Source organism: Lipophrys pholis (genome assembly GCF_963383615.2).
Source record: "Lipophrys pholis genome assembly, chromosome: 8".
In the NCBI taxonomy this organism is placed as follows: Eukaryota; Metazoa; Chordata; class Actinopteri; order Blenniiformes; family Blenniidae; genus Lipophrys; species Lipophrys pholis.
Window position 1 is genome coordinate 31,183,497 of NC_137630.1, and position 19,175 is coordinate 31,202,671.

General features: G+C 44.6%; 2 protein-coding genes across 2 annotated transcripts; both read left to right on the top strand.

Moving 5' to 3' along the window:
- Window positions 1-477: 477 nt before the first annotated feature.
- tafazzin (tafazzin, phospholipid-lysophospholipid transacylase) lies at window positions 478-9,293 on the top strand. The gene is made up of 11 exons (XM_080469121.1): window positions 478-518; window positions 2,296-2,440; window positions 2,703-2,831; window positions 3,661-3,706; window positions 3,773-3,858; window positions 3,936-4,016; window positions 4,933-4,974; window positions 5,058-5,120; window positions 5,422-5,474; window positions 5,586-5,663; window positions 5,769-9,293. Exons 2-11 carry the CDS (start codon window positions 2,332-2,334, stop codon window positions 5,868-5,870), a joined length of 789 nt encoding a protein of 262 aa, XP_080325247.1. The 5' UTR covers window positions 478-518; window positions 2,296-2,331; the 3' UTR covers window positions 5,871-9,293.
- Window positions 9,294-10,172: 879 nt separating this feature from the next.
- On the top strand, window positions 10,173-18,545 carry atp6ap1a (ATPase H+ transporting accessory protein 1a). The gene is made up of 11 exons (XM_080469115.1): window positions 10,173-10,322; window positions 11,265-11,391; window positions 12,491-12,565; window positions 12,652-12,845; window positions 13,146-13,186; window positions 13,334-13,419; window positions 14,345-14,494; window positions 15,672-15,829; window positions 15,945-15,995; window positions 16,418-16,655; window positions 17,344-18,545. Exons 1-11 carry the CDS (start codon window positions 10,189-10,191, stop codon window positions 17,551-17,553), a joined length of 1,464 nt encoding a protein of 487 aa, XP_080325241.1. The 5' UTR covers window positions 10,173-10,188; the 3' UTR covers window positions 17,554-18,545.
- The last annotated feature ends 630 nt before the right edge of the window (window positions 18,546-19,175 follow it).

Consider the following 19,175-nt stretch of genomic DNA (forward strand, 5'->3'; position numbering starts at 1 on the left):
CCATGAAATCGTATTTAATTTAATTATCCGCTTTGATATTGTAAAAAATTTTGTTCAAACTAAGTATTATTAATGAAATAAACAAACATCTAATTTTCTTTGGATCAATTTGACGCTTGTATTGAAATAGCTAGAATTGATGTTATATTGTTTTTTATGTGTATTTTATTTTTATTAATTGATATATTTCTTAAAGGTAGGGTTATTGTATATTTTGTGTAGGTGGGGTTAATCCAGAGCCTCAGGTTTGTCCTTTGACCTTTGTCCTACTTTAAGCATACATTACCCATAAAGCCACAATTCGCACACGGATTGAAATCTACCTTAATTACAGAAGCATAAACAATTGTCTTCATTCATGGAGTTTCATCCTATTATTATAAGGTTAGAAAACAAATGAGGACGATTTATAATAGCCCCTAAATTTTGAGTTTGAAGACGCGTTGGTGAAGACTACATTACCCACAATGCAGTGCGCGCCTATCACGTCCGGGTTGTTGACCATCAGAAGGAGAAAGGTGGGATAAATCTTTGAATTTTATGATTATTTCCACATTCTGCGGGTTGATAACTTGTGTAAAAGTGTTTTAATAAGCCTCTCGGAGTGGATTTGTCTATTTAAATGGAAGGAGACCGTCGGTCGTGTAGTTTTAACGGCTAACAGGATGTGCATGTACTGACAGGTTGAATGGCTGAGTGTGCTGCTCAAAGATCAAACTATTTATGTCTCTTTTTATTCATAAAGTCTGACTTTTACATTATGTTGGGTTTAAAAAGTCTCTCGCAGCTCAGTTTGTCTCTGAACTGGAAGCGAGCGACGTCCAATCCTCCTGTTGTGTGTCTTTATGGTTGTTTCTGATCATCTTGTGTGTCTTTATGGTTGTTTATCATGTATATTTTATGTATGTTTTTATAACTGAGGTCAAGCCATCCCGCGGCTGCTGTCAGTTATCACATATGTAGTGCACTATGTCCGCTAACTGAATAAAGATAAAAGCTCCAATCACATCGCCATAAAACCTTGAGAACGCTTCTAATGAATGATTTATTCAAGCCACAAAGTACTTATTAAAAGTTAATTCAAATTAAAGCTGCAAGCAGCGTTGAACGGATCCTCACATCCTTGCTGGTCGGCGATTGGAAGCATGTCCCACTGGTGGAGCTGCGAATAACAGTGTATTTTGGCCTATAATGGAGGTGATGAGGACCGACTGTGATCATGTAACATTTCAGGCTGAGTGGAGCGTGTACAGGCTGGTTGTACAGTACGTCCTGTCCGTCTACCAGGCGGTGCTCTCACTGTGACTGTATATTGGTCTGTGAAATCCATAAGGGCAGGACAGTGATGACACATGTAAAGTTTCAGGCAGATTGCAGCATGTAGAGCAGAGTTAAACATCACTTACTGTTTCATGGTGAACCAACAGATTTTCAGCATGCTACCATGGGCATGACCTTTGACTCTTGCGAACATTTTTTTTTATACCATTTTCATCACTAAGGCCTGTCGTATATACAGGCCAAATCTGATGTCTTTTGGACTTTCTGCCAAATGGCAGACTTCCTGTTCGGGTTAGAGTATACGTGTCTGTGATATTTTTGTGTGTAATGATAATAATGATGATTTAGTCGACCATACCAGGATACCACTCCATTAATATTAGGAAATTCTGATGAGTCATTTCGACATAAAATCCTTTAAAAATTTGAAAATAACCAAACACTCTCCCTGATTTCATGTTGATTCTACTCTGAAGTTCATAAGTGCTATGAGGTCATTCTACATCACGGTGATAGTAGACCAATCCACGGTACCACTCACTTGATATTAAGAAATTCTGAAGTCAAGTGAGCCGTGTGGTTCACTTGACTTTGTTTTTTAAACTGATGGCTGGATTGACCACAGTTCTTTATGGTTGTATTGCGTCATGTTGTGTGTCAGTAGATTTTTGAATTTACATGTTTGTGTGATAGTTCTTGATAGTTTTGGATCCTTTTTAGTTTTTCAGTATTATTTAGCCACTCACCATTCAAAATCCCTGTCCTCTCTGTTTTCAATCACTTTCTGTTTTGTTGTTTTGTTATTTTCAGTCTCTCGGGTCAGTTTGTGTCCCTGTGGTGTTTTTGTGTGTCACTGTCACTGCTTTACGTCGCTTCTGAATGATTTTTATGCTTGAGTTCAACATTTGTGCTTGATTTTGATCTAAATAAACTAAACCACTGTATTATGTGTAAAGCTGTGAATACCCCCCCCCCCCCCCCCCCCAAAAAAAAAACTTTGCTGTGTTGTGTCAGTTTTGTGGGCGTGGGTGTAGACTGTGGAGCGCCACGATGCCCCTGGAGGTCAAGTGGCCGTTCCCACAATGCCCTGCTCTGGCATGGAGGATCTCCAGCTCGCTGATCATGGGCATGGTGGGCTCCTACTCCTACTTCTGGACCAGTGAGTTTACACACCTTCCAACCTGATATCTTCAAATTTTACAATCTGGTGTGCAAATCTTTTTCTTGAAAACCTTCTAGTGGTCATATGGTGGAATTACACTGTCCTACTACAATCCATTGGGTTAGGGATATTCTTCTATGTGTGAACTTCTCCTGCTTTTGGCCGTTTGCCCTTGAGCTGGCGTCGGGTGTCACAATTGTCACAACTGTTACTCAGATATCGTGCAGAGAATAGAGACGTAATGCTGGTTTTTCCTCAGAGTACATGAACTGTCTGACGGTCCACAACCAGGAGGTGTTACTGAACCTCATTGACCAGCGGCCCTCGGACATGCCCCTCATCACGCTGTCCAATCACCAGTCCTGCATGGACGACCCGCACATCTGGGGTAAGGTCACATGTACCACATGCCTCTGAATATACTCAAAAATGAGGAAAGTTTTGCGGATACACTCGTATTTGTTGCGTGTAAACGGGGACTGTGTCACATCTGGCAACACTGGCGCTGACCGGCGTTGCGTCCATGTTTACTTCTGTAAACAGCGTGCTCGGCGTCACTTCATGGCAACTTCTGGGCCTGCGCTCTGGGAGCCGAACCCGTTGGTCCAATCAGTTTCGCATGGCAGTCTGATAGAGGTCACCTTTAAAATGTCACATGAACGATCACGCAAAGAAATCTGATCCCAGCAAAAAATCGGACTTGAGCATCAAGACCTGAAGTTTGTAACTCGGACTCGGCAGGAATCTCACAACGTCTCCGAGGCCTCGTTTACGCCACGAGAATTCCAAGTGAGAATGCAAAACCTTCATGAAGTTTCCTGGGTCCGTTTCCATGACAACGGCACTCGGAGGCACTGAAAACACAATTTTGTGGAAACTGCTCCTCAGGTGGAAGTTTTCGAAAATGCTCCAGCTCCGTCGTTGTGTAAATGGGGGAAAATACAACTTTTGATTAATATTTAGAGCTCATTGTTCTCTGCTGCATGCGTGTGTGGTTTCATTACAAAAACAAACAACAGCACCCACTAGTGGACCAACAGGAGAACTCCATCATTTCAAAATGTTGCTGTTTCAACACAAAAACTATTCTGAAACAAAAACGTTAAAACGATGCCTTTATACTTGAAACGTTGTCGTGTAAACGGAACCTAAAATGGTGTCTGTTTGTTCTTACGGCTGGTTGTGACCTTTGACCTTTTTGCCGTCCGCCCCTCCAGGTGTGCTGAAGTTCAGGCAGCTGTGGACCTTCAACAAGATGCGCTGGTGAGTTTGGTCAGTTGGTGGCCTCCTGACAGGTGTTGTCTGGTTAACGTAGTGATTCTGGATCAGGACTCCGGCGGCATCGGACATCTGCTTCACCAGAGAGCTGCACTCCAGGTTCTTCAGCCGGGGGAAGTGTGTCCCGGTCTGCAGAGGTGAGCCTCGCTCCGCCTCGCTCCGCCTCGTCTCCTCCGCCCGGGTCAAACGGCTGAACATCACGCTATTGTTTCAGGCGACGGCGTTTATCAGAAGGGGATGGATTTCATTCTGGAGAAGCTGAACAAAGGAGAGTGGGTGCACATCTTCCCAGAAGGTAAAAGCTCTTCGTCTTCTCATTTGGGCCTTACTGTTGAAAGAAGTAGAAATGTCACAACTCATTGAGGCAGTAGACCAGTGGACTTCAGGCCTGGTCCTTGAGGAACCTGGTTCTGGAGGAACCTGGTTCATGTTTAAGGTCAAGTCGACTCAACAACGTTTCAAGTGAAAACGCATCGTTTTTTAAAATTTTTGTTTAGAGGAGTCATCGTGGGGAAATCCCCCGTTTCCTTTAAACCTGTGTCGTGTTGTACGCTATCGCTATTCCATCACCATGACTGACAGTTCCTGCGGCCAATCAACTCACTGAACATCTGTAACAGTCAGAATCTCACATGTTCTCACCAGACGAAGTTTCAGTATGAAAAGAGTCAGAACGAGCTCCATGTTTGAGTTTTTTTCTTTATTAATTTAAGAATTGATTTAAAGACAATTTAAGGGAGCCTGGATACGCGTTTCCAGAATCTCCCCATTTTGCCTGTTACCACGGTTTTCAAGAAGTTGTGATATCAGTGATTCCAAGCACCATTGTTGGGGAAATGGATGCCAATAACCCCACGGAAGTTTTGCTTTTTCACTTGAAATGGTTGCTGTGTAAACGGACGTGTCCTGACAGGTAACAGGGACATTAAAGACGCTCCAGCAAGAGGCGGAGCGCTGGCGGGACGTATTGGTGTGGAGAGTAACGTGTTCTGGAAAAAGATGTAAATATTCACTTTGTTCAGAAAGATTCAGCAGGAGCACAAAAGTGTTTTTTACATTTGTGTTCTACTTTTTCTTTTTGCTGACTCCTCTGGGCCACCGTAGTATAAAATCATCAGGGTCGCACCAACCGAGACTTTTCAGGAAAAATCTCGTGTCTCGTCTCGAAAATCCTTTTTATTAAATTCTTTTTTTATTCTTTCTTTTAACAGGCAAAGTGAACATGACTGAGGAGTTCATACGTTTGAAATGGGGTGAGGCGTGTGCGTGTGCGTGTGCGTGTGTGTGCGTGTGTGTGTGTGTGTGTGCATCTGACCGCTCTGCTTTGTGTTGGAAGGTGTCGGTCGGCTGATAGCAGAGTGTTCCCTGAACCCGGTGATACTGCCTCTGTGGCACATAGGTCAGTACACACACACACACACACACACACACACACACACACACACACACACACACACACACACACACACACACACACAGTGTTCAACTGTTAAAATTTGGAATATTCTCAATGATAAAATATGAAACATGGCGGTCGTTATGTTAATTAAATCTGAAATGTTTGATTTAGTTAAAGCCTTACATTTTCTACCCAATCAAATTTCCAGGTGTCCAAACGAGACGTGTTAGTTTTAATAAACCAGGAAGAAATGTGGAGCTTCTTGAACTCTGACCTCTGACCTCTCTGTTCGCTGCTCCAGGTCTGAGTGATGTCCTGCCCAACGCCGCGCCCTATGTCCCACGGGCCGGAAAGGTATAATCAGAACAGGCATGAGACGCTGTTTGTGCTGCTCTCTGCTGCTCTCTGCTGCTCACTGTTGCTCTGTGCTGCTCACTGCTGCTCTCACTGGGTTTTGTCCTTCAGAGGATTACAGTCCTGGTGGGAAAACCCTTCCGCGTCAGAGATCTGCTGGAGTCGCTGCGAGCGGAGAACAAGAGCCAGGTGAGCAGTGGTGGTTTACCGGTACCGAGTCCTCCTGACGGATGAATTAATGAATCAGTGAATTCTTCCAGTTTGTCTTGATGCGTCATAAACTCTCTCCCGCAGGTGGAAATGAGGAAGACGTTGACGGACTTCATCCAGGTGGAGTTTCAGAGTCTGAAGGCTCAGGCTGAAGTTCTGCATGGACAGGTACAGAGCAGATCCTGAACCCTGAGCCGGTCCGGACCACTCGCACTCCTCCAGGACCCCCTGAGGGTAAATCCACCTCGTCCTGGACCTCCACATCCTGGACCTCCACATCCTGGACCTCCTCATCCTGGACCTCCTCATCCTGGACCTCCACATCCTGGACCTCCACATCCTAGACCTCCTCATCCTGGACCTCCACATCCTGGACCTCCTCACCTCTTCATCATCCTGGACCTCCTCCTCCTCCTCCTTCTCCTCCTCCTCCAATGCAGTGGAAAGTCTTGTGTAGTTCAGCTGATATGTACAACAGACGTCATGTTGTCATTAAATTGGCGGATCGTCCACTGCTCGGAACCATCGGTGCTATGGGGGGACTGGAACTCGTCCTCTCAGCTTCCTGCTGGTGGGCCGACAGGAAGCTGAACTACAGGAAGTACAGAAGAATTTGACCAGAGTTTCCTCACAAGAGGTCCAACATCTATCAGTGTTTCAGGAATCACGTGAAGCGGCAGGCGGACAGTTCGACGCTCAGCGGGACAATGTGTCTGTGTTCAATAATCCAAACAGGAAGTTGTAATCCTTCAGGCTTTAGTCTTCCAACGCTGCTGATATGTTTTCCAGAGTGTGTGACTCTGAGGACCATCGTTCAGCTTCTGTCACTGAGACAGTTTCCAAACGCCAGAAACAAATCTTTACTGTTTTCTTTTAAAGATTTCTGCTTGATGAAGAAGCAGTCAGTCTTGTTGAAGGTCGGGCTTTGCCTCCTCTTTGTTCTGAGTCGCTGCGATAAAAAGGTCAGGAATGTCATGGGTGGCTGAGCGGTGGATGTCTCTTTGCAGATGGTGACTCCGTCGCATGAGAACCTTCAGAGCAACAGTTAGCTGGTTCCAGTGTGTTTATGGATTCACAGATTAAGACCAGACCCACTACTAGTTACTCTGGTGACCAGGAGCAGCATCTCCGACGTCCACATGGAATCGGAGCGTTTTCCTCCATTTACAGGACGACAAAAGCCTCGTTTCCATTGCACAGAATGTGACTGGACGGTGCAGTAAAGCAAAGCAAAGCATACCCAGACCCAAATGAGTTGCTTGGTCCCACCACAGAGAGTATACGTTATAATGTAGGCGGATTGTGAACGACGCACGTATGTGACGTCGTTATGCAACAGTAGTCTCGGCAAAAAAAATGTAGTTAACAAAACAACCAGTGAGCGCAAAGTGGAGTATGTAAACAACAACAGAGGATTCATGTGGCCTATGGGAAATATTGCGGAAGTGTCAAGAGTGACGTAAATCACTGACCAATCAGCAGACGGCTGCGTTTGGCTCCTTATTGGACCCGTTCTGCAGTGCTTGGCATCCTGACAAAAAATCGTAGCCCTTTGGTACCGTTCTTTTGGAACCATCACACCTTTTGCAGTGGAGACACAAGGAAAACTGAACCATCCTGTCCCGTTCTGTGCAGTGGAAACAAGGCTGAAGTCAGAGAGTTCCAAAATTTCTACTTTGGGATCTGTTTTCAGTGGCTCTGAACACCGTTGTCCTGTAAACAGACTCCCAATGAAAGTTTTGCATTTTCTCTAAGGCTTTTGACACTTCAGTGTGGATTAATTCATTATCATGATTAATCAGATTTTTGAAACGATAACGCATTTAACATCTGCAGCGCAGATTGACTCCGTCTCTGGCAACGTAGTTCGGGCAGTTTGTCCAAGTAGACTTGCCGTAGCTGGTCCGGTAATAACAGAATCAACTCGATAAGGAAGAAGCTAAACAGCAGGTCGGTTCTCTTGATGGGAAATCTGAGTACCGAAAACCAAAGACGGACCAGATGACCCACAAAGAATGATGCACACCCTACAGGGAAGTGTTTTCTCTTCACCGAAGCACCTCCAGCTTAAAGTACCACATCACCACGAAGCAGCATTGGGTGGGGATTCAAACTTCTGGCCCGGCTGGATTCAGATTCCTCCTTGACGTGTCTGTTGTCACTTGTTTAGTGGTTCCTGTGCTTGAAGAATATTTCATATTTGCTCATATTCTAAACAAACAGCATTAATCAGGTGACCTGCTGCACTGACTAGGAATAATCAGTCCATTGCCAAATGCAAAGACACATACTTCAATATTTTCGTGAACGTCTACGTTAAAAGCCGAAGTCTCGTGCCAAAACCATTTTTTTTTCTCCATGTTTTCTCTGATTGCAGCGTTTGAGCTCCTGGAAATCTTAAGGATTACAACTTTAATGTCTCATTCAAGAGATGTTCACTATTTAAAACTTCAGTACAGCTAGTTTTGTACGCTGGGCTGCAGCAGTGAATCGCTGGCTGAATCTTTGTCTTTGTGTCTGAATCGTTTTCTGATTTTTGACTCTCCACGATCAGATGTCGTCAGACTGACCAGGCTGCAGCGAGCTGCCTGGCTTGTACACTTCTGTATTTCACTACCACTTAATTTTCTTAAGAAATATTACAAATGACTTTTTAAACTTTTAACTGAATTAATTTAGCAAATTTGATAACACCTGATAGCTTTTCTTTTTTTACCCTATAAAAGTACAATCTATACATTTGAAGTAATGCCACTACTTCTCTTAATGTGGCAGCAGCGAGCAACTGACCTTATAAGTTGCAAGTAAAAATTTGACTGAATAGAGGAAGCAATGAAAAATATTACTGCTGTACTTTTGTGGAAATACTGAACGGTGTTACTGAATGGTTGTATCTTAGATTTAACAAACACTTCTTTTGTTCACTGGATGGCAGCAGTGATCCTGAGAATTTAGGTACAAATTTGAATTTCTTTCCGTTTTTACTGTCTGAATCGGCTGCTGTTTCTGTTCTTGACTGACTGATGAAGAAAGTGACTCGCTGCACCACCTGGTGGTACCAACGCGTATCACAAGACTGATGAGGCTGTGGATGAATCCTGGACATTTCTCTCCGTCACTATTAATTTTCACTGAAAATATTTCATAATGCACACTATATCAACTCTTACCATGAAATAGATTCTTCTTTTTCAATGGCAGGAGTATCCAGGATCAGGTTACATTATTCTAATGAGGACTTCACATGGAGCTGCAGTAGGGGTTTCCGTGTGCAGTTTGATCTGTCGGAGTCGGCAGGACGTCAGCCTGGCGTGTGCATGCAGACGATGTTCTGGTTCTCACTTTGTCCCGGCCGCTCGGTCACGTGACCGTGTGTCCCTCGTTTACTGTGTTCTGTCTCGTCAATCACGGCTGTTGATGCGTCTCCTTCACACAGGTTCTCCGGTTATGAATGCTTCCCCTTCACAGATGTACACACCTTATTCTATCTCGGAGATCTGAGGCTTTTCTAAGCAGGAAGTGGACCTGTTTGATGATTACGTGGCCTTACAGTGATTGCCACTCTTTCCTGTTTTTCATGTGAATGCCAATAAAGAATCTGAATTTTTCAAAATGTTGTACTTTCTGTCTCCCTGATCCTAATGAGCCCCTCCAGACCTGAAAAGATTTTCAATCTGACTTTTATAATTGCAATCGTCCGAAGATCTATTTAGACGGTGACGATTTCAAGTGAAAACCAAACTTTTGGAGTGTTTTGGATCTGAAAACTGAACTTTGTGAATACGCTCTAACCCCGTCTGCATGTAAACAGGTGAAAACAAGACTTTCTGGAGACACTCGGGCTCTGCCTCCGGGTAGAAGGCAGAAAACTCTGGTCCAGGTCCTGGTCCTGGTCCAGGTCACCGCGGCCATAGTAACTAGTAGTTCTGCACATGCTCAGTAGAGCCAATCAGAACAAAGTTTCCTCCGTGGAGTCATGACTCCCAGCCCATATCGTTCTGGGACTTGGTAGTTTTATTTTGACCCTCAGCGTAATAGCAATCCAACTTGGTGGTCTGTCCACTAGAATGTCCATGTTCTCCCATTGTTAATGTTTAGAGATGGTAACTGAGGACGAATAGTTACAACACTGATGAGAATATACATATATTATTAAAAACTACCTAGTTTTTAACGCAACATAAACAAATTTACCAGAAAATAAAAGATTATATACAAGAAAAGATTTCATAAGTGAAATGGTAATTTCTAAAAGAGTTAAATATATGCAAAATGTTTATTTCGAAATAAATATATTAAAACTTTACATATGATTATTTAAACGAGAGAATTAACCCTTTATGTGACAATATCTGTTATTTTCGGCATTTCTTTCTTCCTCTTTTTTCAAATCATTATTTAATTGTTCAATTATTTTGCGTGATATATTGCCTACGTCACCTCAGAGCGTCGTCGTCTTCGTCCCTCGCACGTCGTGACGTCACCCCCCGTCCTGTCAGAGACGATGAAGATGGCGTCGTCCCGGACTCCGCAGCGGAGCGTCCCCGCCTCGCTAGCCCTGCTCCTCGGCCTGCTGAGCGCCTCACTCCCGGTGCGGAGCGACGAGCAGGTGCCGCTGATCCTGTGGAGCAGCGGAGGGTGAGTGGCGGTCGGCCCGGCCTCTGAGACGGCGTGACGGGGGCTGACGGCCGGGGGACGGCTGGTGGTCCTCTGACGGTCAGCGGGATGGAGAGCGCGGATAACGGGCTAACGGGGTTTCAATTGCTTATAAAAAAAACCAACCCGCAGTGTTCAATGTGTGACATTATTATTGGTGTTCGTGAAACCGGAGAGCGGAACGTGAGAATATCAATGAGAATCTGACGGCGGATGTCAGGTGGATTCTCACCTGTTTACTGAGGCTGGATGGACGGGAGCCGACTAATGTCTGGATTAAAGGCTGATTATCAACATATAGCTATTTATTTACAGTCTAATATCTGGGTTACCAGTATATTTTAATTTATACACAGTCTAGTGTCTGAATTCTCAATATGCATTAATTTAGACACAGTCCAATATCTGAATTAACGTGCGGATTATCAGTATATATTAATTCATGTACATATCTGCATTTTCAATATACAGTATATTTATTTATACGCGTCTCATATTTTGTTTTTCAATATATATTAATTTATATGCAGCTCAATATCTGGATTCAGTGTCGGATTATATATATACACACATTATATACAGTCTAATATCTGGTTTAAAACAACCTGTTCAAAGGGAGGATTGTTAATATTCTTTTTTTTACAGTCTAAATAAATAGATATTAAACCTTCTCTTTACATTAAATCAACAAAAATGTTTATATTTCCCTCTGGGATTGATAAATATTTTCTAATCTATGTGGATTATATCATCTGTATCACCGTGCTCAACACAAGGATCAATATGAAGAAAGAGAAGATTATATGCAACAGGAAAAACGGCTTTAAAATTGAAAAAAGGTTGTTGAATTGATCTAATGAAATTGTAAAAAGAAAAAATTCTGATGAGTTGTGATCTCTCTTCCTCCTCCTCCTCCTCCTCCAGGACCTCCGTACCCAAACAGTCCCCCCCCACAGCGGGTCACATCGTGGAGCAGCAGCAGCTTTCCTCCTACCTGGAAAACGCTCTGGAAGCCGGACCAAGAAATGTGGTGCTGTTCCTCCAGGACAAGGTACCGAACAGCCATTCATTTCACCAGACGCACACTTCTATTGATCGGCCTGTTGAGACCTGTTAATGTGTTCGGACCTGTTAACGTGTTCGGACCTGTTAACGTGTTCAATTTGAAGAATTAAGACGCATCCAGCAGCTAAAAGCAACACTGCTGCTGCAGCCACAGCCAGAACATTCCTGACTTGTTAATGTTGACTTGGTGAGATTATACCAGGTTAGTTCATCGGACAATATAAACGGATGGTCCTGTGAACACTCAGTTTCACTGTATTGCAGTGGAAATGTTTCAGGCAGAGCGTCCTCACTGCTCTTCTTTTAGTTTATATTTTACATTCAGTTGTTTTGAGGCCGAGTTTCCCCCGTGTGAGTGTGTTTTGTGTTGGAATATTAATTCATCACCGTGACGACAGGAGTAGTTCTGCGTATTATAAATTCATGTTTATGGGCTAGGTAGGCTGAGGGTCTTGCTCAGGGACTCCCGGTGCATGTTTCTTGGACTGTGGGAAGAAACCCACGAATTGAATTGAAACAGTGCACCAATCAGGATCTTCTAAAAATGGGCAGGTCATTTTCAAAGAGACCTGATTGGTCAGGGGGCGGAGCTTTACCCTCTTATCCAGAACATAGCCTGCTCTGGAGCAGGTTGGATCTTTAGAGTCAGCTACCACGGTGATTTATCCCGGTAAGAAGTTAACCAGCGGCACATTGCAGAGAACCAGAGTTAATCCTGAAGTTAAGATAAGAGGAAACCCAGAGTCTTTGTTCCGACCCCTGGTCTGATCACATGTTAACATGAACAGTGTGAGAATTTCAACTTGATGAAAAACTCAAATTGTTTTTTTTAAGATTCAAAGAAAATCATTGTATGAAAACATAAAAACGCTGAATTCTGTGTTTTCTTATTGAATCAAATCAAAATACCTTCTGGAGATTTTTCTCTGTTACTGTTTTTCCTGTTTAATTTCACGCTCACTGTGAGATTGCTGATTGTTTTGTCTCCTTAGTTTCATTTAATCTTCTGATTCTGTTCAATTGTTATTTTCTTAGTTATTTATGCAGTTTGTGTGTGTTGGTTTACTTCTGTGTGTGTTGTGCAGATGAGCGTGGAGGACTTCACCATGTACGGAGGAGCTTTTGGAAACAAGCAGGACAGCGTTTTCCCCAACCTGGAGGTGAAAGCAGCGCCGTGTCTCAGTGGACCAGAGGATTGTGTCTCCGGGAGGTTTCATGGAGTGTTTTCTTCCCGGGTGTGTTTCAGGGAGCGCTGACCTCATCCTCCTCCCCTCTGGTCCTACCTGCCGTGTCGTGGCCCGCCTCCAACGCTGTGATTGGCCAGCTGCAGGACCAGCTGGACACCTCCCCTCTGTACATGGACCCCGAGACGCTGAGCCAGCTGAGGCTGAACGCCTCGTCGCCGGCGCTGCTCGTGTTCCGGCTGCCCTACGGCATCGGGTCAGCATGCCGCCACGCCTCCACAGAAACACGACACCATGATCACATAGAAAATACCTTACATCTCCACCTGGAACACAAGGATGACACGGAGAAGGACGAAGATCCACAGAACGTTCTGCTTGTGTTTCTGTGTGTCCAATGTCCCTGGTTGTTGTTTCGCCTCACACATCTAACTAACCCTGTCATAAAGGAAACAGCTGTTGTACAACTGGATGGATGGATGGATGGATGGATGGATGATATAATATATAATTCTGAGGTGAAGTAAATTCAATTCCCTTTCTCTTGTTCTTTCAGGTCTGATCTGATGTCTGCTAAAGAGATCCTCAGTGGGAACGGTGAGTCTGGTCTGTGTGTCTGTGTGTCTGTGTCCAATAAACAAGGTATGTAAGTTTGTTGATCGTGAAGGTTTTCACGTTAGTTCTTTCAGGAAAATTCCCATCCGAGTATTTATTTTGAAATACTAGTGAATGTGTCTGTTCCAGACGAGGTGATTGGTCAAGTCTTAAGCATCATGAGGACGCAGTCTGTTCCCTACACGGCCATTTACACAGCGCTGCGACCCTCCAGGGTGAGTCTGTCTGTGTGTGTATTTTATTAGTTTGCTTCTTTATTTTGTCAATCCAAACGTATTAGATAATAAAAAACATTCTAAAAGATAAATATTAAAATGTATTCAGCGGACAGACGGGCGTTAGAAAACTCCTTTGTGTTCAGTCAGCGTGCCGTGACGAGATCGCTTTCAGAACATTGCAGAGTAAACATCCGTCCATCTGTCTATCTCCACACACCTATTTATCCATGTACACGCGTACACAAATCTAATAAAATAAATCTATATTTAATGAAAGACATACGCACAAGATAAATCTAAATCCAGGTTTACACACAGCCGTCAAGAAATACATGCTCGTATACTCACACACATATAAAACATAAAACACATATATCTGAAAAGAAGTAAAAGTCGTTTAATTCTGCCATAATTCAGAAATAACATTTTATAACTAGAACATAACTAGAACTCGGTAGAGCGCAGACCCGTGTGCTGCCAACGCCACATTTGTTTGCGGAACTGAGTTAGCATCGCTAGCATGATAGCTGTTAGCTCATATTGATGCTAACTAGCCTGTCAGGTCGCTACATCACTGTGTGAAACACTGAGCAGGCAGCGTCTCCATGGCAACAGACGCTGATCTCCTCCATGAGGTGCCTCTCTCATCCGCTTTGTTTGGGACATTTTTTCAGTTTCTGGGGATTTTTTGGGGAAACGGTCCCAAAATCTAATCAGTTCGTCCTTCGATGATGACAAATCATCCCTGAAGATTTCATGCAATTTGGGTCAAAAGTGTGTGTGTGTGTGTGTGTGTGTGTGTGTGTGTGTGTGTGTGTGTGTGTGTGTGTGTGTGTGTGTGTGTGTGTGTGTGTGTGTGTGTGTGTGTGTGTGTGTGTGTGTGTGTGTGTGTGTGTGTGTGTGTGTGTGTGTGTGTGTGCAGGAGGTGGCGTCCCTGTCGCTGGAGGCGGGTCTTGGTGGAGGCCGCTCGCTGCTCCAGGCCAGAGGAGGATACAGGGAGAGGGAGCGAGAGAGGCAGCGGAAGGAGAAGGAGAAGGAGAAGGCGTCCACCTACAGCCCAGTGGAGTTCAAGGTGTTTCACTCTTCCTGTAGCTCAGCGCCAGACTCTGGCGAGCGTCGATGTGCCTCGACGAACCCGCGGCTGAATGTCGAAGTGTCGGCAACACGACCCTGAAACTCGGGGCCCGTTTCCACGCCAACCATTTCAACTGAAAACACAAGTTCCGTAGAGTTTTGGGCCCGTTTACATGAGCTCGGAGTCACTGGAAACACAACCTTTTTAAAACGGCGCCAAGTCAAGGCCTCGGATCAGTTCGGACAACTTTACTCATCCTGTAACTTCACACTGCGCGCTCACAGACACAGTCAGTCAACAACATAATAACGAGCCTGGCATCATAACTACATTGTTTTCAGTGTTTCTGCAATGCGTTTTCACTTGAAGATAAAGTAGACATTATTCATCCAACAATAGGGACACAAACATACATAGGTATTATAATATATGTAAAATATACCACACGCTAGAAAATACACCACATTAATGAGGAAACATACCACATTACCAAACAGACAGTACAGCATATAATAAACATTACTACATCTATCCCTAAAGTGCTCAAGTTAGCTGCCTTATCACATATTCCAAATATTACCCATACAGCCACATACACACTCATTCACACTTCCTACTCTTGATAAAAAATGAAAATAAAAAGATATATGTCCCTGTGCATTGACGCGCCTCCTAGTGGTCACAAGTTTGCTGATTGAGCAGAACATCCCTTGAAAGCACATTCTGTGCAAATGTGGACTATACACATAAAGATAAAACAAGTGGACAATACACAATAAAACTATGACAGTTTTGTACAAATGTAGAAGTAAGTTTGCAAAATCAGCAGTCATGGAGGTGTTTCACAGTCTCGGTGATCAACGGAAAATGATTAAAAAATATTGTTCATGATACAGTTTGGTTTGAAAAACAATATCAGTAAATAAGCATATAAATATGTGATAAACAGCAGAGGAGGGGCAACTAATGTGGAGAATGCGTTGCCCTCTGTAGTACCTCCTCATTACCAGCAAGTGTCAGTGTGGTATCATTTATTAATGAACTGTCTGGGGCCTTTGGTCTCGTGTCTACCTGCTTATTTTAGGACATGTTGTGTTGTCTTTTTTTATCTGTGTATTCATTTTGACTGCATTCATGGGAAGAAATGCTAAATATTGAATGCCATTTAATGCAGGAGGGGGAGAAAACCTGCATCCTGATGTGGGCTAAAGGCCTGTCGGTCAGCATCCTGCGGAGCGGCCGCTGGGAGGACCACGACCTGACCCCGTCCACCTTCGGAGAGGGAGTCAGCCCCAAGATCCACGGCTCCAGCTGCGACGAGAACAGAGCACGGTAACTCCTCAGTGGCTCGCTGAGCAGACGACTGCGGGCAGCGCCGCCGCTTCCCCCCGATACTCACTGATGTCTGCTTCCCCCCCGATACTCACTGATGTCTGCTTCCCCACAGGCTGGTTCTGAACTACGAGAATGTTCTGGGCCACCGCAGCTTCAAACTGATGTGAGTCTCACAAATCAGTCCGTCACGTGTTCTCTCATCAACATTTACCTATGTGCGCGCGCGCACACACACACACACACACACACACACACACGGATATCTTGGTAATGTATATTCAAGTTAGTGTTGCAGCTGTGTGTTCAGCTGTGTTGTCGACCAGGAGTGTCCTACATGTCTCAGTTCAGGTTCCAGATTCAGCCCAGTTTCATTTTTATGTGGTTCGAACTTGTAAAATAGTCATATTAACCTTTAAATTTAAACTTAAAGCATTTTCTTTGTTGTGCCGTAGAGTGATGAAAATGTAGATACTTTTATAAAACCAAACAATTCCTACTGAAAAAGCCAATTTTTAAAATGCAAAATCCAGTGAAATGTCCAGAAAACTTCTGCGGCTGTTGCATTGTGGGTGATTTTTCCCGCAGCTTCGCCATGAGCCAGCGGTTCTACAAGGTGTCGGCGCGGCGCTGGTTCCGGATGGACGCCGTGGAGCTGGAGTACGACGGCACCAAGGCCACGTTCAACGGCAGCAGGAACATCTACGCCCCGCACGAGTACTCGTACCGCTGCGAGTCGGTCACCAGCTTCAGGTGGCCGCTGCTCATCCCACACTCCTCCAAAGATCCGGCCAATCAGTGGAGAGTCTCCTTCGAGGACTTCCAGGTGAGAGTGTGACGTAATCGCCACGGGGTCGAGGGCCAGCTGCTCCACTTCTCGGTCTTCACTTCCTCGTTTAGTCCACAGCTCCTCACACGTGGCTCCCAGCAGCCTCACGAAATGACCTGGAAACTTAACATTTTATCACACACACACACACACACACACACACACACACACACACACACACACAAAGTGCCGTGACGACCGAACACACACATTTTCTGTCAAGTGGCACAAAAAAATCTGAACCAACAAACATGTACTTGTAATCTACTTAAAAATGGCTAATCAGTAAAGTAACTAAGTAAATTTTTAAAAGGAGTAACTAGTAATCACCAATTGGATTACTTTTTCAAGGTAACTGGCAAGACTGCTAGTTTCCACGACAACATTTCAAGTGAAAGCGCATCGTTTCTGTGTTTTTGGTTTCAGAAAAGTTCAGATGGAGTCGGAGCGTTTTCAAAAAGTTGTGTTTTCAGTGGTTCTGGGTGCCATGGTCCTGTAAACTGACACCAAAACACTCCAATATCATTTTCACTTGAAACCGTTTTGTCAACGGGGCCTTCATTCTACCGTTATCTCTTCTCTCTTGTCTCCTATTCTGCGGTGACGCTTGTGGATGTGAGATTTAAAAAAAAAAAAACAGTTTGTCAACTGAAATGTCCGTTTGGCTGCGTTTGGCTCTGCACAGATTCAGGGCTTCTCTCTGCGTGGCGCTGAGTTCTCCTACGCCAGCGACTGTGCGGGGTTCTTCTCCCCGGGCATCTGGATGGGTCTGCTGACCAGCCTGCTCATGGTGCTGGTGCTCACCTACGGCCTGCACATGATCATGCAGCTGCGCACCATGGACCGCTTCGACGACCCCAAGGGCCCGGCCATCTCCGTGCCCCAGACCGAGTGACCAGCTCACACCCCGGCGGCCTCGGTCTGTCCACACACACACACACACACACACACACACACACACACACACACACACACACACACACACACACACACACACACACACACACACACACACACTTCATCACAAACCACCTGCAGCTCCTCTCAGCCTCCCATCGCTGGATTGTTTAACCCCTTAGAGGCCACACCTTCAGTTGATCAGATTTCATGAGCAATGGAAGGAGAAAAACACCAATCAAATTTCATGGAGAGTTTAAAACTGCTTCAGAGCCAGTAAGAGGTTGTCACATCCTGTTTATTCCCAGTGTCCTCCATTTTCAGCTCATGAATATAAAACGCATCTAAAAAAAAGAACCAAAACTGCACAGCTGTGTGTGTTTGGATTCAGAGTGTCATGTCATTGGTCATACAGTTTTAATCTGCTGGGGTTCCTACACGTTGTGATGATAAAAACACCTGCAGCTCTTCAGTCTCTACGAGACGACACCGAGCAGCGATCGCAACGTGTGGCAACACGGCAGCAGATTTAATAAAGAGAAGAAAAAAAAAACCTATTTTACTTGCATGTGTTTGACATTAAGTTCGACTGAAATCAGCCGGACAGCAACTGCATTCAGTTTGAGTTTGATCAGATCAGAGTAGATCTACTGAAGACGCAGCAGAGTCGTGTTTGAATGAACCGTGATGACGTGAGGAACAAACCCAGCGCCGCCACTCATGAAGGGAACCTTTGTACATAGAGAAACAAACGTTATTGTGACGAGATGCTATTTATTGGTGAACTGTTGTGTGTTGCTGAGTGTTTGTGTGATTTGTTGACTGAAGGGAAACTCATTCATTCCAGTGAGGTTTATTTAGATTTTTGTGCTTGTGGTATTTATTCATGTCCTGAACCCTTCGTGACTGTTCTCTTTGTTTTGTCATGAGTTGTAGTGGAAACCATTGATGTGAGTCCCTGTGACCCCAATAAAAGATCTGTGGAGATCAACAGGTTCAGACTCTTCACTCACAACATTCAGAAGGATTTGACGGAAATCTAGGGAATTCTAGTCGATGCGTCTCAGCCTGCCGCCACAGTGAGGAAAGTTTTACCCCCAAAGGTCCAGTTTAAAGACGGCAGCTTCCCAAGACGGAGGCGTTCCAGTGTGTCGATGGATTCACAGATTCAGACCAGCGCTCTCAGTCATGCAGATATTTTACTGGACCGATGTGGTGAAGAGGAGCCGAGCTGTAAAGATAAACTCTTGTTTCCCCGTCAGGATTCATCCCCGCCCTCGCCGACTCTCGTTGACCGATGAATCAATACTAAATGAGTTTTTTCTCCACCGGGTGGCGGGCGTCACTCTCCCTGATTAGGAGCCCGTTTCCACGGCAACTAAGTTTCAAGTGAAAATGCATCGTCTTTGTGTTTTCAGAAGAAAAGTTTCTGAAATCAAAAATTGTTATTGTCCATCTACTGAGCATGTGCACGACGACTAGTTACTATGGCCGTGGTGACCCGGACCAGGACCAGGACCAGGACCAGGAACAGTGTCTCCTCCGTCTACACGAAGTCGGATGGTTTTCAGAGTGTTGTGTTTTCGGAGGCTCTGAGCTCCGTCGTCGTGTGAACAGTCT